The sequence below is a fragment of the Formica exsecta genome, unplaced genomic scaffold, assembly GCF_003651465.1.
Source record: "Formica exsecta isolate Colony F162 unplaced genomic scaffold, ASM365146v1 scaffold1510, whole genome shotgun sequence".
NCBI classification, from domain to species: Eukaryota; Metazoa; Arthropoda; class Insecta; order Hymenoptera; family Formicidae; genus Formica; species Formica exsecta.
In genome coordinates this window covers 269,515-291,264 of record NW_021848836.1, presented here as the reverse complement: position 1 = coordinate 291,264, position 21,750 = coordinate 269,515, and the positions used below count along the sequence as shown (strand labels likewise).

General features: G+C 33.3%; 2 protein-coding genes across 4 annotated transcripts in view; both read right to left on the bottom strand.

The window, feature by feature from the left end:
• LOC115232919 (zinc finger protein 729-like) overlaps positions 1-991 on the bottom strand; it is an 80,580-nt gene extending 79,589 nt beyond the window's left edge. Inside the window, exon 1 of the mRNA XM_029803087.1 lies at positions 249-991. Coding sequence (XP_029658947.1) covers positions 249-380 — 132 coding nt within the window. The 5' untranslated portion in view covers positions 381-991. The remainder of the gene's footprint in view (positions 1-248) is intronic.
• A 10,799-nt stretch (positions 992-11,790) lies between these two features.
• The window catches only part of LOC115232922 (two pore potassium channel protein sup-9), an 89,960-nt gene continuing 80,000 nt past the window's right edge, over positions 11,791-21,750 (bottom strand). For all 3 annotated transcript variants that reach the window (XM_029803092.1, XM_029803091.1, XM_029803090.1), the window contains 6 exons: positions 18,321-18,450; positions 17,460-17,817; positions 16,259-16,414; positions 15,371-15,546; positions 14,208-14,537; positions 11,791-13,780 (listed from right to left, as the gene is read on the bottom strand). In XM_029803092.1, coding sequence (XP_029658952.1) covers positions 13,466-13,780; positions 14,208-14,537; positions 15,371-15,546; positions 16,259-16,414; positions 17,460-17,586 — 1,104 coding nt within the window. In that variant the 5' untranslated portion in view covers positions 17,587-17,817; positions 18,321-18,450 and the 3' untranslated portion in view covers positions 11,791-13,465. The remainder of the gene's footprint in view (positions 13,781-14,207; positions 14,538-15,370; positions 15,547-16,258; positions 16,415-17,459; positions 17,818-18,320; positions 18,451-21,750) is intronic.

Below are 21,750 nucleotides of genomic sequence, written 5' to 3'. Positions count from 1 at the left end.
GGAATGGAGAATCTCGTATAACGAATATAAACCGTACGACAAGTACCGTCGTAACCTCGTAACGTGCTATCTTGGTTCCCATCATTTCCCTCTATTTCTCTCTCCTCTCGTCTACAGAGCGATTCATAGAAAACGATCGGATAAACCGATCCGCCGCGAGATGAGATGAGGGAATCCTCCGCGAGGCGAAGGTTCGGCAAAATGGCAGGTCGCCATAGTTGTAAGCGATGGCGTAGTTGGCTTCTTACCTTGACCGGCAAACAGGCGGTGATCTTTAGAAAGATCTGCCGTACGTCGCCCTCGCCTTCGAAAATCGGCACGGAGACGCGGTCCTTCACGAGACACAGCCGACACAAGTCCAGATAATCAAGGGAGGACATTTTATCCCGTAAAACGCCAGCTCGAGACGCAAAGCCGCGCCCGTGCACGCGTACGCCGTTTGCAACGAATCCGAAGAGGGGAAGCGCGCTCGTTGTCGTTCGCTACGCGTCGCTCGTTCAGCGCGCTTCGGCCCCGTCCGTCGCGTCTCGGCAGCGCTCGGGTCGCCTCGGCGAGTGTCGGGACGGCTCGGCGGCCGCGTCCGCGTACGTATCGATCGGCTTCGACCAAAGCCAACCGCCTTCACACACGACAGTCCCGGAACGATGCGAAGCTTCTTTTCTTGAATTGTATCGCAAATCGATGCCGGGACGGTGCGATTTCTTCGAAACTGCCCTCTGTCAATCGCTGAAATCGAAGATCCGACGATTTCGAATCGCGAAATATCGAGGGAGCGCGATACGCGAGAGAAAAAACTGACATTTAGAAATTATTTCGCGATTTTAATTCGAGCACGCATACACGAGCACGATTGCACGAGAGTACGGAGATCCTTTTGTAAGAGAGCAAGACTGTTTGTACGGGACTGGATCCGTAATTTCACTTTTTCTACACGCCGGATTGATTGATCGGGCAGATGGCTGGAAAAGGTCGTCCGAGTGCATGCTATGAAGTTTTCATGCTCAATTACTCCCACTTTAGTTACACGTTCAACGACGCATGATCAACCATCTAACGCGTCTATCGGCAAACAACCGAGACCGGTACGGAAAATGTTGACATGTTCATTATTTGACCGTTTAATCTGTAATGATGCAAATTATGCACATTGTATTTACTTGAGCATTTTTTTTCGCGTATAAACTATTAATCAGTCATTCGGACATTAAATTATAAAGGATTATATACAGGATATTCCAGGTCAGGTCAATGAAACTTCAGAGTCTTATAGGAAATTGAATTTGGAACAAAAATGCTCCGATAAACATAGATCCGGAAACGCTTCGTTAAAAATTTATAGCTAATAAATTCTCTGTAATTCAGTTATGATCAAAATTTATTAAGAATATTTTTATGTTTGCATTTGCGATGTACGCACTACGAATATGTAGTGTTTACACAAAGACCATCGAAAAAGGTTTTTTCAAGTTTCTGCTTTTTTCGTTGTTTTGAGCTTATTTTCTTTTGAACGCCTTATTAGAATTAAATAAAATTGATGTCATTTAGTTTGTTATTTAATTAAATTATTTTTTTAAATCATCAAAAAACGTGATTTTTCAAAGTTAATTAGCTATAATTTTTTAATAAATATTTTAATTTTAAAACTAAATTTTTTTGTTCTAAATTCAATTTCCTATAAGACCCTGCAGTTTCATTGACCTGACCTGGAACACCCTGTATAAAAAATAAGCTCGTTGTAAATGTAGGATTTTAATTAAGTGTAACAAATGTACTTATAATTGGTCTGAAGAAATTTAGAAGTGAATCAATATATAATATCAATATATAATAATCTGCAACAGATATATCTTTGAACATTTTACGTTGAAGAGAAAATTTTTTGTTCAATATCTTATTTTCAGGTAGAGCTAAATTGAAATTTATGATACGGCACTAATGTGCGAAATAAGAATAAAACAGATCAAGAAGAAAAGAAGAGATGTAATATCATATCTCTTTGTCTCTCGTTGCGACTTCAAATGCTTTCATACGAAACTCACATTGTCGTCTCGAAGAATCAAACCTTAATCTATTTTCTTTTGGTACAAAAACGATCTAAATACGGAGAGAAAGAGGGAATGACTGATGGAAATAGTTTCCACTTAAAAAAATGTAATTGTCTATAATTCATTTATCTGATTTTAGTACAATTTGTGATTCGATCATATGTGTAAAACCGACTTTATTCCATCGTAGAAAATATCAATGACCTCTGATGTTCTTTCTTACGGCCGCATTGGCTGCGTTTTTAATGATGCTGTAAATAAAAAGGCATTTCTTCTCTCCATTACATTAAACTTTTTATTATTTTTCTTCTTGTTCAATTTTTGAATTACTAATATGTTTTATTATAAATGATAAAAAAGAGAATCATATTTTTATCAATATACCTAATAATTTTCACTTCTGTTTCTTTATACAGGAAAAATTTGTATACAATCTTTATTTTAAAAAATTATATAAAATTCAAAAGATTATTGAAATACTTAATAAAATATCTCAATATACGTCTCGTAGACTACTGTAAAATTAATACCATGAAAAATTATCATTCTTACGTATCATAAAAGAGATAAACTGCCATATAAATAGGAGAAGAAAATACTGCGACTGTAGATAAAAAAAACTGCTTTATTGTGGCAGAGCACATGTATCATATTATATACCAGCATATATATATTTATATATATATATAATAGGAAGAGTCCATAATAATTTACAAATTACGATCCATTTAAATGTCGTTACACATGGCGGTGTGTGCAGGCAGGGGATTTGAGAACCGATTCCGACCAATCTCTTTTTTATTTTGTTCATACTCTCCCTCAAACTTTTAAATGTCAAACTTCGCGTCTCGATCATGAGTGGCTTCCTGAAGGCCCTTGAAGGATACGCTATTTATAATACATGAAAACAAGAGATATGTAGTCTCCTTTCTTTCAGTTATTTCATCGAAACATGTGGCCATATTTATTCGAGGAACATTGTGTATATCTTTCCTTCCATCTTACAATATTGTTATTAATATCGCAAATCATAATTTCCGCATGTATTAAAAGTCGATTGTTTTCTTTCTGTCGACACATCCTTAAAAGTATTTCTTCTTTCTTGAAAGAAATAGGCGATCAAATTCTCTATTTGTTGAATAATTCGGTCGAATAAAATTTATTGGATGCAATCTTTTTCACGATAAAATTGTTTTACATTCATCAATGTTATCGGAAGATATAGCCGATGAATTATCGTAAATAGAATAATAGAAGCATGAACTGTTATAAATTTTGATGATACAATGTCCGAATACACTTCTGCATGTACTTATTTTATATATATAAACTTTTTATTTTTTACCGCGATTTAAAAACGCGCAATTGATAAATCGATTAAGATCACGATAAAGTTGCATTATTTCGATGCTTGTAATTAATTAATTAATTAATCGACTAATTAGTTTGTTAAATTTGTAACTATGTGTACTTACATTTTACGCTATTATAATAATAGCAAAATTGCGTGAGTGTTTGAAACTTTTTTTTTTTAATTCCATATCTCTGTGATTATTTCGTAATGTAAATTTACACAGCTATTACAAGTATTATTGTTATATTTGTGTAAGATAACATTAATAGTAGACTCCTCGTGTCCGTTACCTACTTAATACAAAGTTAAAAATGCACAAAGTTTAAATCTTTCTTTAAATCTGCGAATGTGTGTGTATATATATATATATATATATATGTGTGTGTGTGTGTGTGTGTGTGTATTCCACTGAGTGTATGTACGTGCATATTTACATATGCACGTTACATGTGCACAAAGCACATGGTTGATTTACATCTGGCACTTGCCTGTGCTGTTGCTCCTCTCTAAATTTTCCGGAAACCCAAATTAAAAGAACGAATCAAGAGCTCCACAATGGTACTAATATACATTATCGCACAAACACCGCATCAATACAACTTACATGTTACGATATAGAAGTAGTAAATTATATCGTAAAACTTTTCGATCAATAAAATGATTATTACAATATTAATAGTATTTTAATACTTTTTTCATATTTTTATATTTCTATCGGCAAAATGGCAGGTCGCCATAGTTGTAAGCGATGGCGTAGTTGGCTTCTTACCTTGACCGGCAAACAGGCGGTGATCTTTAGAAAGATCTGCCGTACGTCGCCCTCGCCTTCGAAAATCGGCACGGAGACGCGGTCCTTCACGAGACACAGCCGACACAAGTCGAGATAATCAAGGGAGGACATTTTATCCCGTAAAACGCCAGCTCGAGACGCAAAGCCGCGCCCGTGCACGCGTACGCCGTTTGCAACGAATCCGAAGAGGGGAAGCGCGCTCGTTGTCGTTCGCTACGCGTCGCTCGTTCAGCGCGCTTCGGCCCCGTCCGTCGCGTCTCGGCAGCGCTCGGGTCGCCTCGGCGAGTGTCGGGACGGCTCGGCGGCCGCGTCCGCGTACGTATCGATCGGCTTCGACCAAAGCCAACCGCCTTCACACACGACAGTCCCGGAACGATGCGAAGCTTCTTTTCTTGAATTGTATCGCAAATCGATGCCGGGACGGTGCGATTTCTTCGAAACTGCCCTCTGTCAATCGCTGAAATCGAAGATCCGACGATTTCGAATCGCGAAATATCGAGGGAGCGCGATACGCGAGAGAAAAAACTGACATTTAGAAATTATTTCGCGATTTTAATTCGAGCACGCATACACGAGCACGATTGCACGAGAGTACGGAGATCCTTTTGTAAGAGAGCAAGACTGTTTGTACGGGACTGGATCCGTAATTTCACTTTTTCTACACGCCGGATTGATTGATCGGGCAGATGGCTGGAAAAGGTCGTCCGAGTGCATGCTATGAAGTTTTCATGCTCAATTACTCCCACTTTAGTTACACGTTCAACGACGCATGATCAACCATCTAACGCGTCTATCGGCAAACAACCGAGACCGGTACGGAAAATGTTGACATGTTCATTATTTGACCGTTTAATCTGTAATGATGCAAATTATGCACATTGTATTTACTTGAGCATTTTTTTTCGCGTATAAACTATTAATCAGTCATTCGGACATTAAATTATAAAGGATTATATACAGGATATTCCAGGTCAGGTCAATGAAACTTCAGAGTCTTATAGGAAATTGAATTTGGAACAAAAATGCTCCGATAAACATAGATCCGGAAACGCTTCGTTAAAAATTTATAGCTAATAAATTCTCTGTAATTCAGTTATGATCAAAATTTATTAAGAATATTTTTATGTTTGCATTTGCGATGTACGCACTACGAATATGTAGTGTTTACACAAAGACCATCGAAAAAGGTTTTTTCAAGTTTCTGCTTTTTTCGTTGTTTTGAGCTTATTTTCTTTTGAACGCCTTATTAGAATTAAATAAAATTGATGTCATTTAGTTTGTTATTTAATTAAATTATTTTTTTAAATCATCAAAAAACGTGATTTTTCAAAGTTAATTAGCTATAATTTTTTAATAAATATTTTAATTTTAAAACTAAATTTTTTTGTTCTAAATTCAATTTCCTATAAGACCCTGCAGTTTCATTGACTTGACCTGGAACACCCTGTATAAAAAATAAGCTCGTTGTAAATGTAGGATTTTAATTAAGTGTAACAAATGTACTTATAATTGGTCTGAAGAAATTTAGAAGTGAATCAATATATAATATCAATATATAATAATCTGCAACAGATATATCTTTGAACATTTTACGTTGAAGAGAAAATTTTTTGTTCAATATCTTATTTTCAGGTAGAGCTAAATTGAAATTTATGATACGGCACTAATGTGCGAAATAAGAATAAAACAGATCAAGAAGAAAAGAAGAGATGTAATATCATATCTCTTTGTCTCTCGTTGCGACTTCAAATGCTTTCATACGAAACTCACATTGTCATCTCGAAGAATCAAACCTTAATCTATTTTCTTTTGGTACAAAAACGATCTAAATACGGAGAGAAAGAGGGAATGACTGATGGAAATAGTTTCCACTTAAAAAAATGTAATTGTCTATAATTCATTTATCTGATTTTAGTACAATTTGTGATTCGATCATATGTGTAAAACCGACTTTATTCCATCGTAGAAAATATCAATGACCTCTGATGTTCTTTCTTACGGCCGCATTGGCTGCGTTTTTAATGATGCTGTAAATAAAAAGGCATTTCTTCTCTCCATTACATTAAACTTTTTATTATTTTTCTTCTTGTTCAATTTTTGAATTACTAATATGTTTTATTATAAATGATAAAAAAGAGAATCATATTTTTATCAATATACCTAATAATTTTCACTTCTGTTTCTTTATACAGGAAAAATTTGTATACAATCTTTATTTTAAAAAATTATATAAAATTCAAAAGATTATTGAAATACTTAATAAAATATCTCAATATACGTCTCGTAGACTACTGTAAAATTAATACCATGAAAAATTATCATTCTTACGTATCATAAAAGAGATAAACTGCCATATAAATAGGAGAAGAAAATACTGCGACTGTAGATAAAAAAAACTGCTTTATTGTGGCAGAGCACATGTATCATATTATATACCAGCATATATATATTTATATATATATATAATAGGAAGAGTCCATAATAATTTACAAATTACGATCCATTTAAATGTCGTTACACATGGCGGTGTGTGCAGGCAGGGGATTTGAGAACCGATTCCGACCAATCTCTTTTTTATTTTGTTCATACTCTCCCTCAAACTTTTAAATGTCAAACTTCGCGTCTCGATCATGAGTGGCTTCCTGAAGGCCCTTGAAGGATACGCTATTTATAATACATGAAAACAAGAGATATGTAGTCTCCTTTCTTTCAGTTATTTCATCGAAACATGTGGCCATATTTATTCGAGGAACATTGTGTATATCTTTCCTTCCATCTTACAATATTGTTATTAATATCGCAAATCATAATTTCCGCATGTATTAAAAGTCGATTGTTTTCTTTCTGTCGACACATCCTTAAAAGTATTTCTTCTTTCTTGAAAGAAATAGGCGATCAAATTCTCTATTTGTTGAATAATTCGGTCGAATAAAATTTATTGGATGCAATCTTTTTCACGATAAAATTGTTTTACATTCATCAATGTTATCGGAAGATATAGCCGATGAATTATCGTAAATAGAATAATAGAAGCATGAACTGTTATAAATTTTGATGATACAATGTCCGAATACACTTCTGCATGTACTTATTTTATATATATAAACTTTTTATTTTTTACCGCGATTTAAAAACGCGCAATTGATAAATCGATTAAGATCACGATAAAGTTGCATTATTTCGATGCTTGTAATTAATTAATTAATTAATCGACTAATTAGTTTGTTAAATTTGTAACTATGTGTACTTACATTTTACGCTATTATAATAATAGCAAAATTGCGTGAGTGTTTGAAACTTTTTTTTTTTAATTCCATATCTCTGTGATTATTTCGTAATGTAAATTTACACAGCTATTACAAGTATTATTGTTATATTTGTGTAAGATAACATTAATAGTAGACTCCTCGTGTCCGTTACCTACTTAATACAAAGTTAAAAATGCACAAAGTTTAAATCTTTCTTTAAATCTGCGAATGTGTGTGTATATATATATATATATATATATGTGTGTGTGTGTGTGTGTGTGTGTATTCCACTGAGTGTATGTACGTGCATATTTACATATGCACGTTACATGTGCACAAAGCACATGGTTGATTTACATCTGGCACTTGCCTGTGCTGTTGCTCCTCTCTAAATTTTCCGGAAACCCAAATTAAAAGAACGAATCAAGAGCTCCACAATGGTACTAATATACATTATCGCACAAACACCGCATCAATACAACTTACATGTTACGATATAGAAGTAGTAAATTATATCGTAAAACTTTTCGATCAATAAAATGATTATTACAATATTAATAGTATTTTAATACTTTTTTTTCATATTTTTATATTTCTAACACATGAGACGTTCTTTTAATTTCAGGTATCCTAATATTTGGAAGGCCGCTGATGTATAATTTCCATAATTTTCAAACCAATTTTTAAACTAAGGACTATAGCCTATCTAATAGAACTAATGAAATAAGCATCATGTCCAAAATAAACATTCTTGCATTTTTATTCAGAATAAAAGAATATTTTAGACACATATGTACTTGTTTTACAATTACTCTTTCCACACAATTATGTGTGACAGCAATCCATGATGCTGTCGTACAATTTCTAAATTAAAAACATTGGTCACGAAAAAAAATATGCAAGAAGTTCTCAGACATCTCTTATTATGTTCTAATTAATTAGACTATAGACCGAAAATGATCTTATATCATCAATATTGGGATTAACTAAGTTAGCGTTGGTCGTAAAATCGTTGATAGTTTTAGCATATTTAATACACTTCACGCTGTATCGATGAAACTTGTTTAGGAAGCTGAACGACAAAACATCAATTGGGAAAGGCATGGAAGTGAACGTAATCCTATAGCAATTTCAACAAAGCGTATGTCTCATTCTATATTGTACAATTTCCTCGTATGTAAGAAGTGTCACGTATGCTTCGATCTACTTCGACAACGTTTCAGCCACTATATCTTTCCCATGTATAGGATGTGTCACTTGAAATATTAATAATAAAAAAAAATTAATTTCTTTTTTATATAAAGATTATGCTACAGATAAAGAAATTATAAGTAATAATCCTGGTGGAACATTTAATATAATTATAAACTCCATTATAGGTGACTGTCGTTAAATGATCGTCGAAGATCGTCAAATTAGATGCGAAGCAAAGCGTCCCAAGTGTATTCTTTTTAGACAGAAATGCTTTATATATATTACAATATTATCATACAGTTAATAAAAATTTTTTTGCAGCGAGCAACGTCGCGTTTTCACAATTTACAATTATTATCAATAGAAACTTCTCATATTCAGTTTTATGGCCATTTATACTATAATAATGCACGAAATTATATATTTCTGCTTCATTCTTAGTACGATGCGTCAATCGAAAGTAATCTCTTCACAAAAATAGGGAAATTGCATATAAATGTATTATCCTACAAATTTGTGAACTATTTGCCATGTTGCTCTGTACTATTATTAATTGTTTGTCGATATTCAAGATTCTAATATATAACAATAAAATGTTTCACTTAAAACAAAATTTGTGTTAATGTTTAAATATATTTTATTAGCACTTTTTCTCTCTCATACTTTTCTCTTATCAAAGTAATACAAGTAATTGGCAATTTAAACATGTGCAAGAAAATTATAGCACTGCGATATAATTACAGTGACATTATATTTGGATATTTTTTTTCGAACGTTGCCTTCACGTCAAACAATACATCATTTCATCCTGCATTTTAGCTAAATCGATGTGAACACAGTTCATTAAAAATTTTTTATTTCGCGAAATGTTTAATATATAGATAAATATAAGAAATGTTCTCTTAGTAGCAAAATCATATTCTTTCAGATATCAAATTTTCGCAATAAGCATATCTTAAGGAGAGAGAAATAACTTTATAGATTATTAGAAGAGATACTAGATCAATCACGTAAGTATAGAATATAATAAATCAAATCATACTATTATTACTAATTAAGTTATATTCCGATGAGATATATTATATATAGCAATTTTTTTTGTCACCTATTTAATAACTAAGATCAAAGCAAACGAGAAATCGTCTTTTGTTCAGCTAATTCTATAGCTTCGATTATTATAAGCTCAATTACTTGTTTTTATAGAATGTTACAATAAATATAAAATATTATATGAAAGTGTATATAATCCTTGTATTATCTTAAGATGCTATATAATGTTCACCTGAGAATTAAAAAAATTGTGTATATATACCCGATTATTCAAAATTTTATTACGTTACGTGAAGACTATCGCAAAGTTTGATATATAATAAACTACGAGTTTTAAGAACAAATGTGTGACGAACGTTGATCGTTTTAAATTGTAAAATACCTTTATGTTGTTTTAAAAAGGTTTATGATCGTTACTGCTATTTAGCTTAAACGAGTTGAAATGATGCGTCAAGGAGGGTGAATCAAATAAAAGTTACATCGACCATCGATTAATACAAGATGCATGGCTAATTATGTGTTCACTTAATTTATTTTCGTTAAGTTAATTTTTCTCTTATTACCCTCCTTATCTCATAAAAATCCTTTACGATCTACGCGATCGCATTATTTGTTACTACCTATAATATATTACAGACTTAATTCGCCGTAATTAATATTAATGAACGGGAGTAAATTCTAGCGGTTCTTTATCATCTTTTCTTTTTTTTTCTCGTAGAGTAAGATATTTATAAGTGAAATGCGCAACCGATAAACGGTCAACAAGTACGGCTGTTTCATCGTAATTATGCTTGCTGTCATAAAGGAAAATAACTATATATTAAATTGTAAACGAGCGTTTGATGTATATACTATACGTACAGGATGTTCCAGATCAAGTCAATGACACTTCAGGGTCTTATAGAAAATTGAATTTGAAACAAAAAAGTTCGCATAAACATAGGTCCGGAAAAAGTCTTCGTTAAAAAGTTATAGCTAATAAACTTCAATAAATCACATTTCTTTGATGATTTTTAAAAAGAACTTCAAAAAAAAAATAACTTCATTCATTTGAAAAAAGTAACAAAATAAATCTGATAAGTAATCAAATAACAAACTAAATTACACCAATTTCATTTAATTCTGATAAGACGTTCAAAAGAAAATAAGTTCAAAACAACGAAAAAAAGCAGAAACTTGAAAGAACCATCTTTCGATGATCTTTGTATAAATATTCATAGTGCAAACATTGCGAATGCAAACATAAAAATGTTCTTAAATTTTGATCATAACTAATTACTTACAGAGAGTTTATTAGCTATAACTTTTTAACGAAGCGTTTCTGGATCTATGTTTATAGGAACTCTTTTGTTGCAAATTCAATTTTCTACAAGACTCTGAAGTTTCATTGACCTAACTTGAAATACTGACCTGTATATATGTATATAGATATATCATATTGATTGAAATCAAAAACTCATGCAAGAGAGATTGCGCATCGCAGCTCCTTAATCCGATGATCATATCCGTATAATATTATAAATTACATTTGGTCGTGATGTGTGAATGTTTTCAAATTGTCGATGTGTGTGATCTAAATATTTGATTTCCTGAAAATCTTATATCTCATAATATACATGCAAACACACACATGGTTCACGCATTTGACTCGAATGACAAAAGACATTTCCACGAGAAAATTGCCGTACCCGTCGGCGTTTTCTTGTGTAGACCATCGATTGGATAAAGAAACGTCTTCTATTTATGCTACTTATACATGTGCAATCCAATATACGTCTTAAAAATATCCGAATAGGTTCTACTTTTCTCGATCAAAAGGCAAGAGAATTGTTCCGCTCGTGTTCATCCTATAGTATGATAACGCATCTATCGGGAATACGTACTTCTTGTTTCGATGGATTGACTCTTCGTAGGTAAATTGTAAACGATCAATTCGGGGAAGCAAATTCGTCAATTTTTCTCGCATACACATCATTGCATAATGTCATCGGCCGAGCGCTTGTGTTTGAGGAGATCTACGGCAGCTAAAATCTACAAAATCTATGTAGCTGTGGCCACTTCGACAATCTCAATCTGTACTTAAATAATAATAAATGGAGAGTCTCGAAATTTTTTTTTTTTTTTGGGGGGGGATATATATATCACGTATTTCGCGAACCCGCATGATAATAATGTGACGTATCTTACAAGTATGTATTATACACATTTCTCCGTAAGATCGGAACGCTTCGTGTGTATCGTATACCTAAAATCGTAGTTTCTCTCTATACTTTATATTATATACAAATTGTAAAATGTCTTCTCTTAATTGGAAAAAGTCGTGTCGGTTTGTGTATATCATCCCTTGGTGTGTATCTATTTATTTCTTTAATAATACTTCTCTCTCTCCCATGAGAACGAGAACGTAAGAGAGGTGTATATATATATATTTAGCGTTTGTATCGACGCATTCTTATATTTTTGCACACAGACGCATTTCCACGTGCACACCAACTCATTCGCTCACGATATCGCTTTAGCATGCGTGCCTCGCATTCGCTCCCTTTCGTCCTTGCCATTCGCACTTTATTTTTTCGTATCTCTCGACTGCAAGATACACGATCACCTCCGCACACAGCCTTTTGTACGCGCACAACTTTTCAAGGTCTGCCCACTGCCTAATCGCACTTGCGACGTGATTTCACAACTCTCATTCTACTGTATTTTTTAAAGAGACGACTAAACATACTGCAAAAATATTAAAAAACGAGTTTGCGAGGATTGTATCGCTGAATATTTCAAATCATAATTAATATTCAAAATGTGTGAGCTATAAGATATATTCAGCATTAACATTTTTTCAAAATGCAATCGAGATTTTTAATAGGAAAGGATCAATTTCAACTTGATAAAAAAAAAATCGTAAATAAAAGAGAATATGCGAGAACTTGTGCATTAAATTTTATGGCAAATACATTATTCCAATATATATGTGTTATTTCTTAAGAAAATTATTTCGGCAATAATGGATCAAAAATAACTTATTAGCTACAGGCTAAAAATAACCTACCTGGCTATAAATTTATCACACGTCGCACTTGATGATGTCAGCGAACGACACAGCCATTTATTATGAATATCAGAACGGAAAAAATTTCGTCTCAATCTCTCGAGGATCAATTCTCATTTCTTACTCGTCGATTCTCACTCCTTACTCGGTAGCGCATACGTGTTAGAAATTCATTATCGTTGAGTATTATCCTAATATCCTCGGTTATGCGAACGTGAATAAACTTGAACGACAACGGTGTAGATCGCGAGAGAGTGGAAGAATTATTCACCGCATATGTCGCGTTACGAATCGGGAAAGACAAACATTTTCATTGAGGAGCAATCCCGGTGCCGTTTGCTACCCCATTTAGCTCGATTCGGATTGAACAACTCGAGTCGAGTAGTCCCGGCGATTCAACTTCGAATCACAATCCAATCTCTTAGCTATCTATACGAGACCCTACTCTCGTTCGACGAGAGCGGAACACGGGACAAGGAAAGAGAGAAAGAGCTAAAGAGGAAGAAAATAAGGGAGAGAGAGAGAGAGAGAGAGAGAAAGAGAGATAAAGATAGAGCGAGAGGAAGAGAACTCGTGGCGGTGATGATAGCGCGTCTCGACGACGATTAAAATTCGTTGAAGTCGGCGGCCCTGCCGGGCAAAAAATCTCTCTCCTCAGACGGACACTCGCCGCGGCTGCTCGTGGTAGTAATGCTCTTGCTCCAAGAGTACCACGCTCCTCGCGGCGGAGCAACGTCAGATGCTGGCGCGGTGCTGATACAGCGGCGGCAATTCCAGCGGCATGAGCGACGGCGAGTGCAGCTCGCTGCATTGCACATTCAACGCCGACAGCTGTTGCATCGGCAGCAAGTGCGAGATCTTGCCGGGCGAGCGACGCACCGTGAAACGCGGTCTCCGCCGCTTTCTCTGGAAGCCGCTGCAGCGGCAGCTGCACACCGACGCCTCATCGTCGAACGACAAAACGTTACCGTGATTGCCGATCTGGCCGGATAATATCGAGCCGTTCGCCGTTATCACGTCGCCTTCGAGACGTACCGCGCCCTGGGCCGCCTGCGGTGCAAGAATATTCATTTTTGACAATGCGTGTACTGAGAGTGAAAGGGAATTAATAAAAATTTGACTCAATAATGCATGCATAATATCTGCTACTTTAGACTATTTTTATACTGTCTTACAAAAATGCTATTTTAATTCGTACATATCTGTTTGTATGTATTGCATATATGTATAATAATAAAGCAATGCGAAAAATTCATATGTATTAATATACTATGTTTCGTAAAGTAGTGTCCACAGAGGAAAGAATTTTAAAGAACGCTACCTTACAATACAAATTATTGGTCTAACTGATAAAACACACATCCACTAAAAACTAAATATATATAATATACTTAAACGTTTATTTATTCAGCATATTTTAAATATGCGGCAAAAATATGGACCAATGTATCTTATTAGATGAAAATGAGTTATATACCTGTAACGCTTCGGCCTCGTCTCGTCTTTCATCCTCCGTATTCATGGTCACGAATCTCAGAACCAGCAAATTAAGTGAAGCCGCCACGATCGCCAAACCAAAGAGAATAAATATTAGAGCGAACATCACATACTCGGGCTTCTTGTTGAGTGCGTTGTCCTTTTGCAGCGCGACCATATCGCCGAAACCAATTGTCGTCAGAGTAATAAAGCAATAGTAAATAGAATCGAAGTAGGACCATCCCTCATATCTGGAGAATGCGGCAGCACCGCCAGCGATGGTCAAGCAAGATAACGTCGTTACCACGCAGATGAGATTTATCTCCGAGGCCTGCAATACAAATTCACAAATTCGTTTTTTCAAGAAAAACTATTGTCAAGAAAGCGCATCAGAAAATATAAAGTATACATCATAAATAAATAAATTACAAAATGATCCAAGCACAATTTAATCCTCGGACTCAAGAGAGGAACTTTCCGGTAGACCTAATATTTGGTGTCTCGAAGAAAATTTATCAGCTTGTATTATTTAAGCAATTTTTGAAATAGAAGAAATAATATAAAAATACGTAAAGGATCGTTACAGAATAATGTTATGACAGCTTAAATTAAAAAAAAAAATAAAACTATATTTTACAGAAAAATCAAGGAAACAACATATATAGTGTTGTCACGTTATTAGATAATTATTTGATATTATATATATAAGTTTGCATTGTTTTTATGAGATATACTATGTTTTTATGAGATATACTATGTTTTTAAATACAAAGTATAACTCTAAACGTAGTTAATAAAAATATATTCGATACGTTCATGTTATATTTACAAATTCAGAAAATATTTCATATAATAATCTGCTTAAAATTCTCTAACAATAAATAGCTATCTATGATTGTTTCCGAAACATATTATCGCAATTTTGCTATTCTGTTGTTTTATGAATAGCTATTTATTATTATTTTAAATACATATTTTTCGTTCAATTAAATTTTAATTTGCGTAAATTTAATTCGGAAATTTTCAGAACAATTTTAATCACATGTCTCATATACTCGCCGGCTTAAGATTGAATGTGTGCGTTCGTTTGCAGTTTCACGGATTCTGTTTGAATTATACGTGAAATGTCTGACGACGAGCATAGTTCGACTAAGCTATTGTTACCTGGACGTCCTTACAGTTTAGAAGCTGCTTTACACTCCGTATCACGACAGATGAGAATTTATTCAAGCGTTCTCCTATGCTCTGGAACATTACGAGTCCTAATGGGATACCGATAATTGCATAGCACATTGTGAATAGTTTGCCGTATATAGTATTCGGCGTCGAATGTCCGTAACCTGAAAAATGTAACGTGAAATAAGACTTCTGACAAATCTTATTATCATTGTTTTTTTAGGAACGATCAAAGAGAATGATATTTCGAATCGAGAATGCAATCCAATGTTTTACGCAAAATTCTAAAATGTACATATAATGTTATTAAACATATGTAAATATATTCTCTCTGTGACGATAAAACGATTAAACCGATTAAAATTACAATACTGTGGCTTAAACATCAAATTTCTGTGACTAATGAATATATCTCCGACGACCCATTTATGTCGCTTGAACAATTGATTATCGGTTTATCACCACTTTCAGTTTCAAAATCAAAGTTAACAAAAAATCAAAAAATTAAAGTATCAAGAAACTCATAAAATCTAAAATTATTTCGATAACATTAAAAATGAGTGAAAATAATGTAAAAAGCTTTAAATTTTTCTTGGTTTTTTTTTATATTATATACACACACGCATATAAAATAAATATAATTGTTTAAAGAGAGATTCAAAAATTAAAAAGATTTAAAATATTATATATATCAAATAATATGAAATTGCTCTTTTTGCAAACTATCATATTCGAATATCCTTCCGCGCTCACGGGATATTAAATAGGTTTGTGATGGCAATGGGAAGTAATTCAGCAGTGATTGAATACAGTAGTGGTAATAAATTTGGTTCGAGTAACTGACGATATTCAAGGCAATAACTTCGCGATATGTACCTATCGTGGTGAGGACCGTTGTAGCGTAATAAAATGCGCCGGCGAACTTCCACTGTTGGCCAGCTTTGTGAGGTTCCGTCTTCAGCACCACTGTTTCCATGATCTTGAAGTCGTCCTCGCTTATATTATATTTTCGTATGACCATCTTTTCAAGGTCTGCAATTAAGTAGAATAAAAGTACAGCGATTAGTTTGTTATATCTTGCAATCCAACAAAAATCTCTAAATGCTCTTGTACGTTATCAGTGTTTCCAATTGAGAGAGTGAATATTATGAAGCTAAATAAAAGATGATTAATGACTTTTGAACTTTCCCGAGAGTATACCTTCATATCTAACGAAAGATCCCTACATCAAAATGACAAAAATTTGATATCTTTAATGAAATTGTATGTCAGGTACGCTCTCCCTCGAACAAAGGCCAAGACTTGTCTTTGTAAAAAGAAGAAGAAAAGAAGAGATATAAGACGCGAGAATCACCACTCTACTCGGCTCCCTTCAAGATTTATAAGACTTGCGGGAGACATTTATTTATCAACGAGACAATACATAGTCGTTATGTTGTAAAGAGATCGTTCCTCTTCAACGATAGTGCAATGACTTTCTTATATTGAGTGCCTCTCTTCATAGCATATATAGCTCATACAAATATCAGTCTTTCCACAATTACACATTGTATTTCTTAGTATTATCTAATATCGCTTGTACATGTGTAGAATTTCTTACTATATGGCTAACAAGTGATCTTCACAAAAAGCAGTAAAAAACTTTTATCCCAGACAATACAAATAGCTAATAATGTTGTAAGAACGTCTAAGAAATACTCCAATCTTTCTGACGTCCTTAGAAGTTTTCAGACATTTTTTTCTAGATTTTTGTTTCCTTTAAAATCTGTTCACTCACAATCAGTGAAGTTTTATCAAAACAAGAATAAAAGAGAATGTAGAAATTATAAAATACGTATAATAAATTAAAAACAAAAACAAATCAAAATTAAGAAAACTTATATATAAAATATCTTCTTCTAAAAGATTAGTTTTAAATTAATTTTTTTGCATTATTACTTTTTTCGACATTAAATGTTATTAAAACAGAATCGAATTATTGATAAAAACGGTGTAAATCCAATTTTAAAATCATGCTGAAAACACAATGCAACACATTCTGAGATGTTTGCAAAGTACAAGCAAATCAATCATTTACCATCTAATGCTTCCTTGCGTGATTTCTCCGTCTCGGACTCGAGCACGTCGAAGATTGCAGCACCGACGAGGAGATAGGTAAGCGTGAAGACGATTAATGATAAAGTCCGGACGTTTTGCTTCTTCATTCTCTAGTGAGCCACATGCTCACTAGCAGGGCCCCGGCCCTAATTACTTGCATCGCTCAATGAGGTACGACTTGCGTCATCGGGTCCATGACGAACCCTCTCTTCCGCTCGGTGACACTTGACGGGGGCCCCTCTATGCCCTATCTCTATGCTACAGACCTGGCACGCGATTCCTTGTTTTCAGGATATCTCCTTCCTTGCAGTAGCCTTCATGCAGTCGTTTCCGTTCATCTGAAAGTACATATCATATTCCTACATATCTGACTATAGTTTAAGATATAAAAAGATAAGTAAAAGCATTGCAATATACAGCAATTTATATTAATAAATCGAATTAAAAATAAATCTCTCTGATAAAATAAGAAGCAACCGAGATAGTAATTGGAGCATTGAATCGATTTTATGATATCCGAAAGAGAACCAATGATACGAACGAAATTTACGAGTCCCCGCTGCAGCAATACGTTGCGTTATTTTTAAAGATATGGGTCATTTAAGAAAGCCCATGAAGACTGAAATCGATTTCACATTTCAATCTCTTCCTCATTTTCGGAATCTTTCTGCTAGCTTGAAATTAAGATGTACGACACGAAAAGATATAATCGTTTTAGCGACTAAGCGAGGTGGCCTGTTTTAAAATCCCCCTTTTTTCCTCGTCGATGAAGCGAGACGAAGCTATTTTCACGATGAGGATTAACTGAGCAAAAAATCTGCTGATTTAGAAGGGGGCTCACCTGCAGCCTGTTCCGGGTTTTCCTTTAGGTACGACGAAGAGTTGAGCAGAATGATATGGCAGTGCTTTCGCTGCTCCCACTGCCACGTTCCCTCCATTCCTCAGCTTAGCACCCCCGTTTTCAGAGCCGACTAAAAAAAAAAAAAGATGAAATTTTAATGAGCAACGAAGCACATTTTGCTGGAAAATTATATCCTATAATATATTCGGAAAACAATAGCAGATAGAATTTATTTTGCCGGTATCCCCAATATCGTTTTTCATTTAAAATAAAATAATCCGAATATATTATATGTTTTCCTCTATCGAAAAGTCGAAGCAGTACAACAATACAAATTATGTTGAATCAAATTGTTTTATGCAAAGGCGATAAGAATACTCGAATAAAATGAAAGATATATTGTATATATATATAAGTTAAATATGATTTAACTTAAAAAAAAAATTTGTAAAGAAAACTTATAATAATTGGCATCGAAGATAAAATTTTATTATATCAAGATAGATAAATATATAGATACGTAAATATAAGTAATATACATATATAATACCAACAATGTTAACTCATTATCGCTTTCGCAACTTATTGCATGAGAGTTTGTATGAACATAAACAGATATAGCGCTCCATGTCGACTGTCATGTTGTACTTGTCAGTTGACGTGTACATTATACTTCACTTTGCAGTTTCGCGTATCCTGGATACAATTAGTCACGATCATTTACGTAACTGTAGTTCAAAATATCAAGTGGAATGAATTTCATTTACAGATAAAACATTGCCAAACGATAATTTGGAAAGACCGATTAAAAAATTACATTTATTAAAATTCTTTTTATGATTATAATTTTAATTTTATATACAATTGCAATACAAATATAATCTTCTCTTATAGTTTTTTTATACTTTGTCATATTTGCTTCGTCGTATTTTTCTTCTACGCATTTATAATGCGTAGAAGAAATTATTGTAATTAAATATAATATAATAAAACAAAGAATAGCAAATCCCTCCTCCCCGAAAAAAAGAAAAGATCAATAACAAAATAAAAAAATAAATATTGTATTCAAAAATATAAATGCAGTTAAAATAGATTTAGAATCTAAGAGTGTCAAACTAGCCTTTGGCAAAATTAGTTAATCGATTCTAATTAAACGTTTTATTATTCATTGACTTGCTAATTATCTTTAATTAAATGTTCAAGAAAGCGAAATTGTTCAATCCATGTTAAGATTAATGAATAGCAAGCAATATTCTTATGCTGCGAAAAAATTGATAATAATGCATAAAAATTTTCCTTCTCAATCCGTACATTTTATCAGAGGGTAGTGACCTCTTTACATATACCTGCGGTGTGCGTTGTTTTTTTATAGTTTTATTGCAAGATATTCAATATTAATTGCAAATGATTGATTTTCATATTATATGCATTCTTTATATCGGCATAGTATCGAGGATTATATGAACACATACATATATGTAGCAAAACAATTTAAACCGTGAATACGAGAAGTAACATTTCTATCGCAGATTACAATCGGTGAGCTGAAATATTAATGCACCATGCATTTATTCATGAAACTGGAAACACAATCGACGAAAAAGATATGTATTTGTAGTATTCAAAATTAAATTCACCAAAATCACATATATAACAATTTCAATCGCTACTTCAATATTGCCTACATGGCGTTATCCTAAATTTTGGAATGACCTTTCTTTCAGCGGAATATTTCACGATAATTCAGCTTACATATGTGTTTCCCAAAAAAAAAAGAAAAACAAGGATAAGCCATTTCGTTATATTAAATATGTAAAATGTGCTAAATATACATATATGCGTGCATATGCGTATGCGTACAAATGCGTACTTATTTTCATTGTATTCGCAGCTTTATATGTATACATGTGCGTTCGCGTTTTCTCGACAATCACATAAAGATAATATGATTTACTTTGTAAGCATAATTTTGCAGTCATGTATCTAATTCCATTGCGAATTAACTTCTTTCTTTGATGGGACTTGCATGTTCAATAAACTGCCAGTTAGCAATGCTTATCTCATAAAAATGTTATAATAATTTTTAATTAAACTTTTATAATTAAAATATTTTCTTTGCCTCTCTAATCAATGCTTTTAGAGATAGGATAATCGGATATCCTTTTATATATTATACATATGTATAATATGAATTTTTAATTTATTATGTTGAAAATATAATATATTTCGCATTTAGCGTCTATTAATTGCACGCATAAAATTTTCAAATTTGTAAATATAATCTTTGATGATCTCTAAAAAAAAGAAACTATATATTATAACTTAATATATAATTGAGATCATAATCCTAACTTATATAAATTCAGATTCAAAGGAATTATATATATACACAGAAATTCATAAAATAAGTTTGATAAAAGCAAACCATCAAAAAAATTCATATTTATAAATAAAATTCATATTTATAAATAATTCGTACATAATAAAAAAAATGTCAAAAGCTAAGGGAGGCAGGAAAAGAGAGAAGACAACAGAAAAAGAGATAAGGAGAAACGAAGAGAGTGAGGAGAAAGCGAAAGGGAAACTTTGCGAGACAGAATATCTGGCAGGGAAATTCGAGGTTCCTCATCATGCAGCCAATTCCAGATAAGCTCTGGCAATTCTGAAAGCAACGAGTCTAGCAACGTCGAGTCAAATCAAATCCTCTCAAATCCTCTCTCTCTCTCTCTCCCTCTTCATCTTTTTGCCTCTCGTTTAAATTAACGTTTGCGCGATAGCCGGTTAGATTGGCGTTAGATTGGATATGCTTGTGTTTTATTAAATTTATGATAAATTGCTTCCGAAATTCTCATTCGTGATGCGGACGATATTAAGAAACGAGAAAAGGAAAAGAAAGAGAAGGAGAAAACCATCCTCGCGTACTTAACCCGTGAAAGAGAGGCCGCAAAAATCCCTTCGTAAATCAAGATAACGATCGTGATTAGAATCGCGGGGTTTTCTTTCACAAGGGGAAGAATCTGCTGAATACATTTAAAACTGATGCTTCCGATATGCAGTATTAGCGACGGTAATGATCGATGAATGCATAAATCTGTCATTCTAAAGAGAGTGATCGGCATTTACACCTAATCCGGATGTGTTCGAATATTCCGTTTTTGTTGCTGTCGAACGGAGACTAAGTTGAATCCGTTTAGTCAAGATATTTAAATAAGCCATTCCTTGTCCAAAAAGAAAAAATAATACTAAATAATAATTTACATAATGTTTCAACTAGTGTTTGCTGAATTGCACGATAATAAATCAAGATCTAAAAATATTGAAATGACTTTTTCAAACATATTTAAAGAATTGTACATACATATATAACTTATTTCTAGCAATAAATATTTAAGAATCATAATAGCCTGTCTTAAGATTAAAAACTATATAT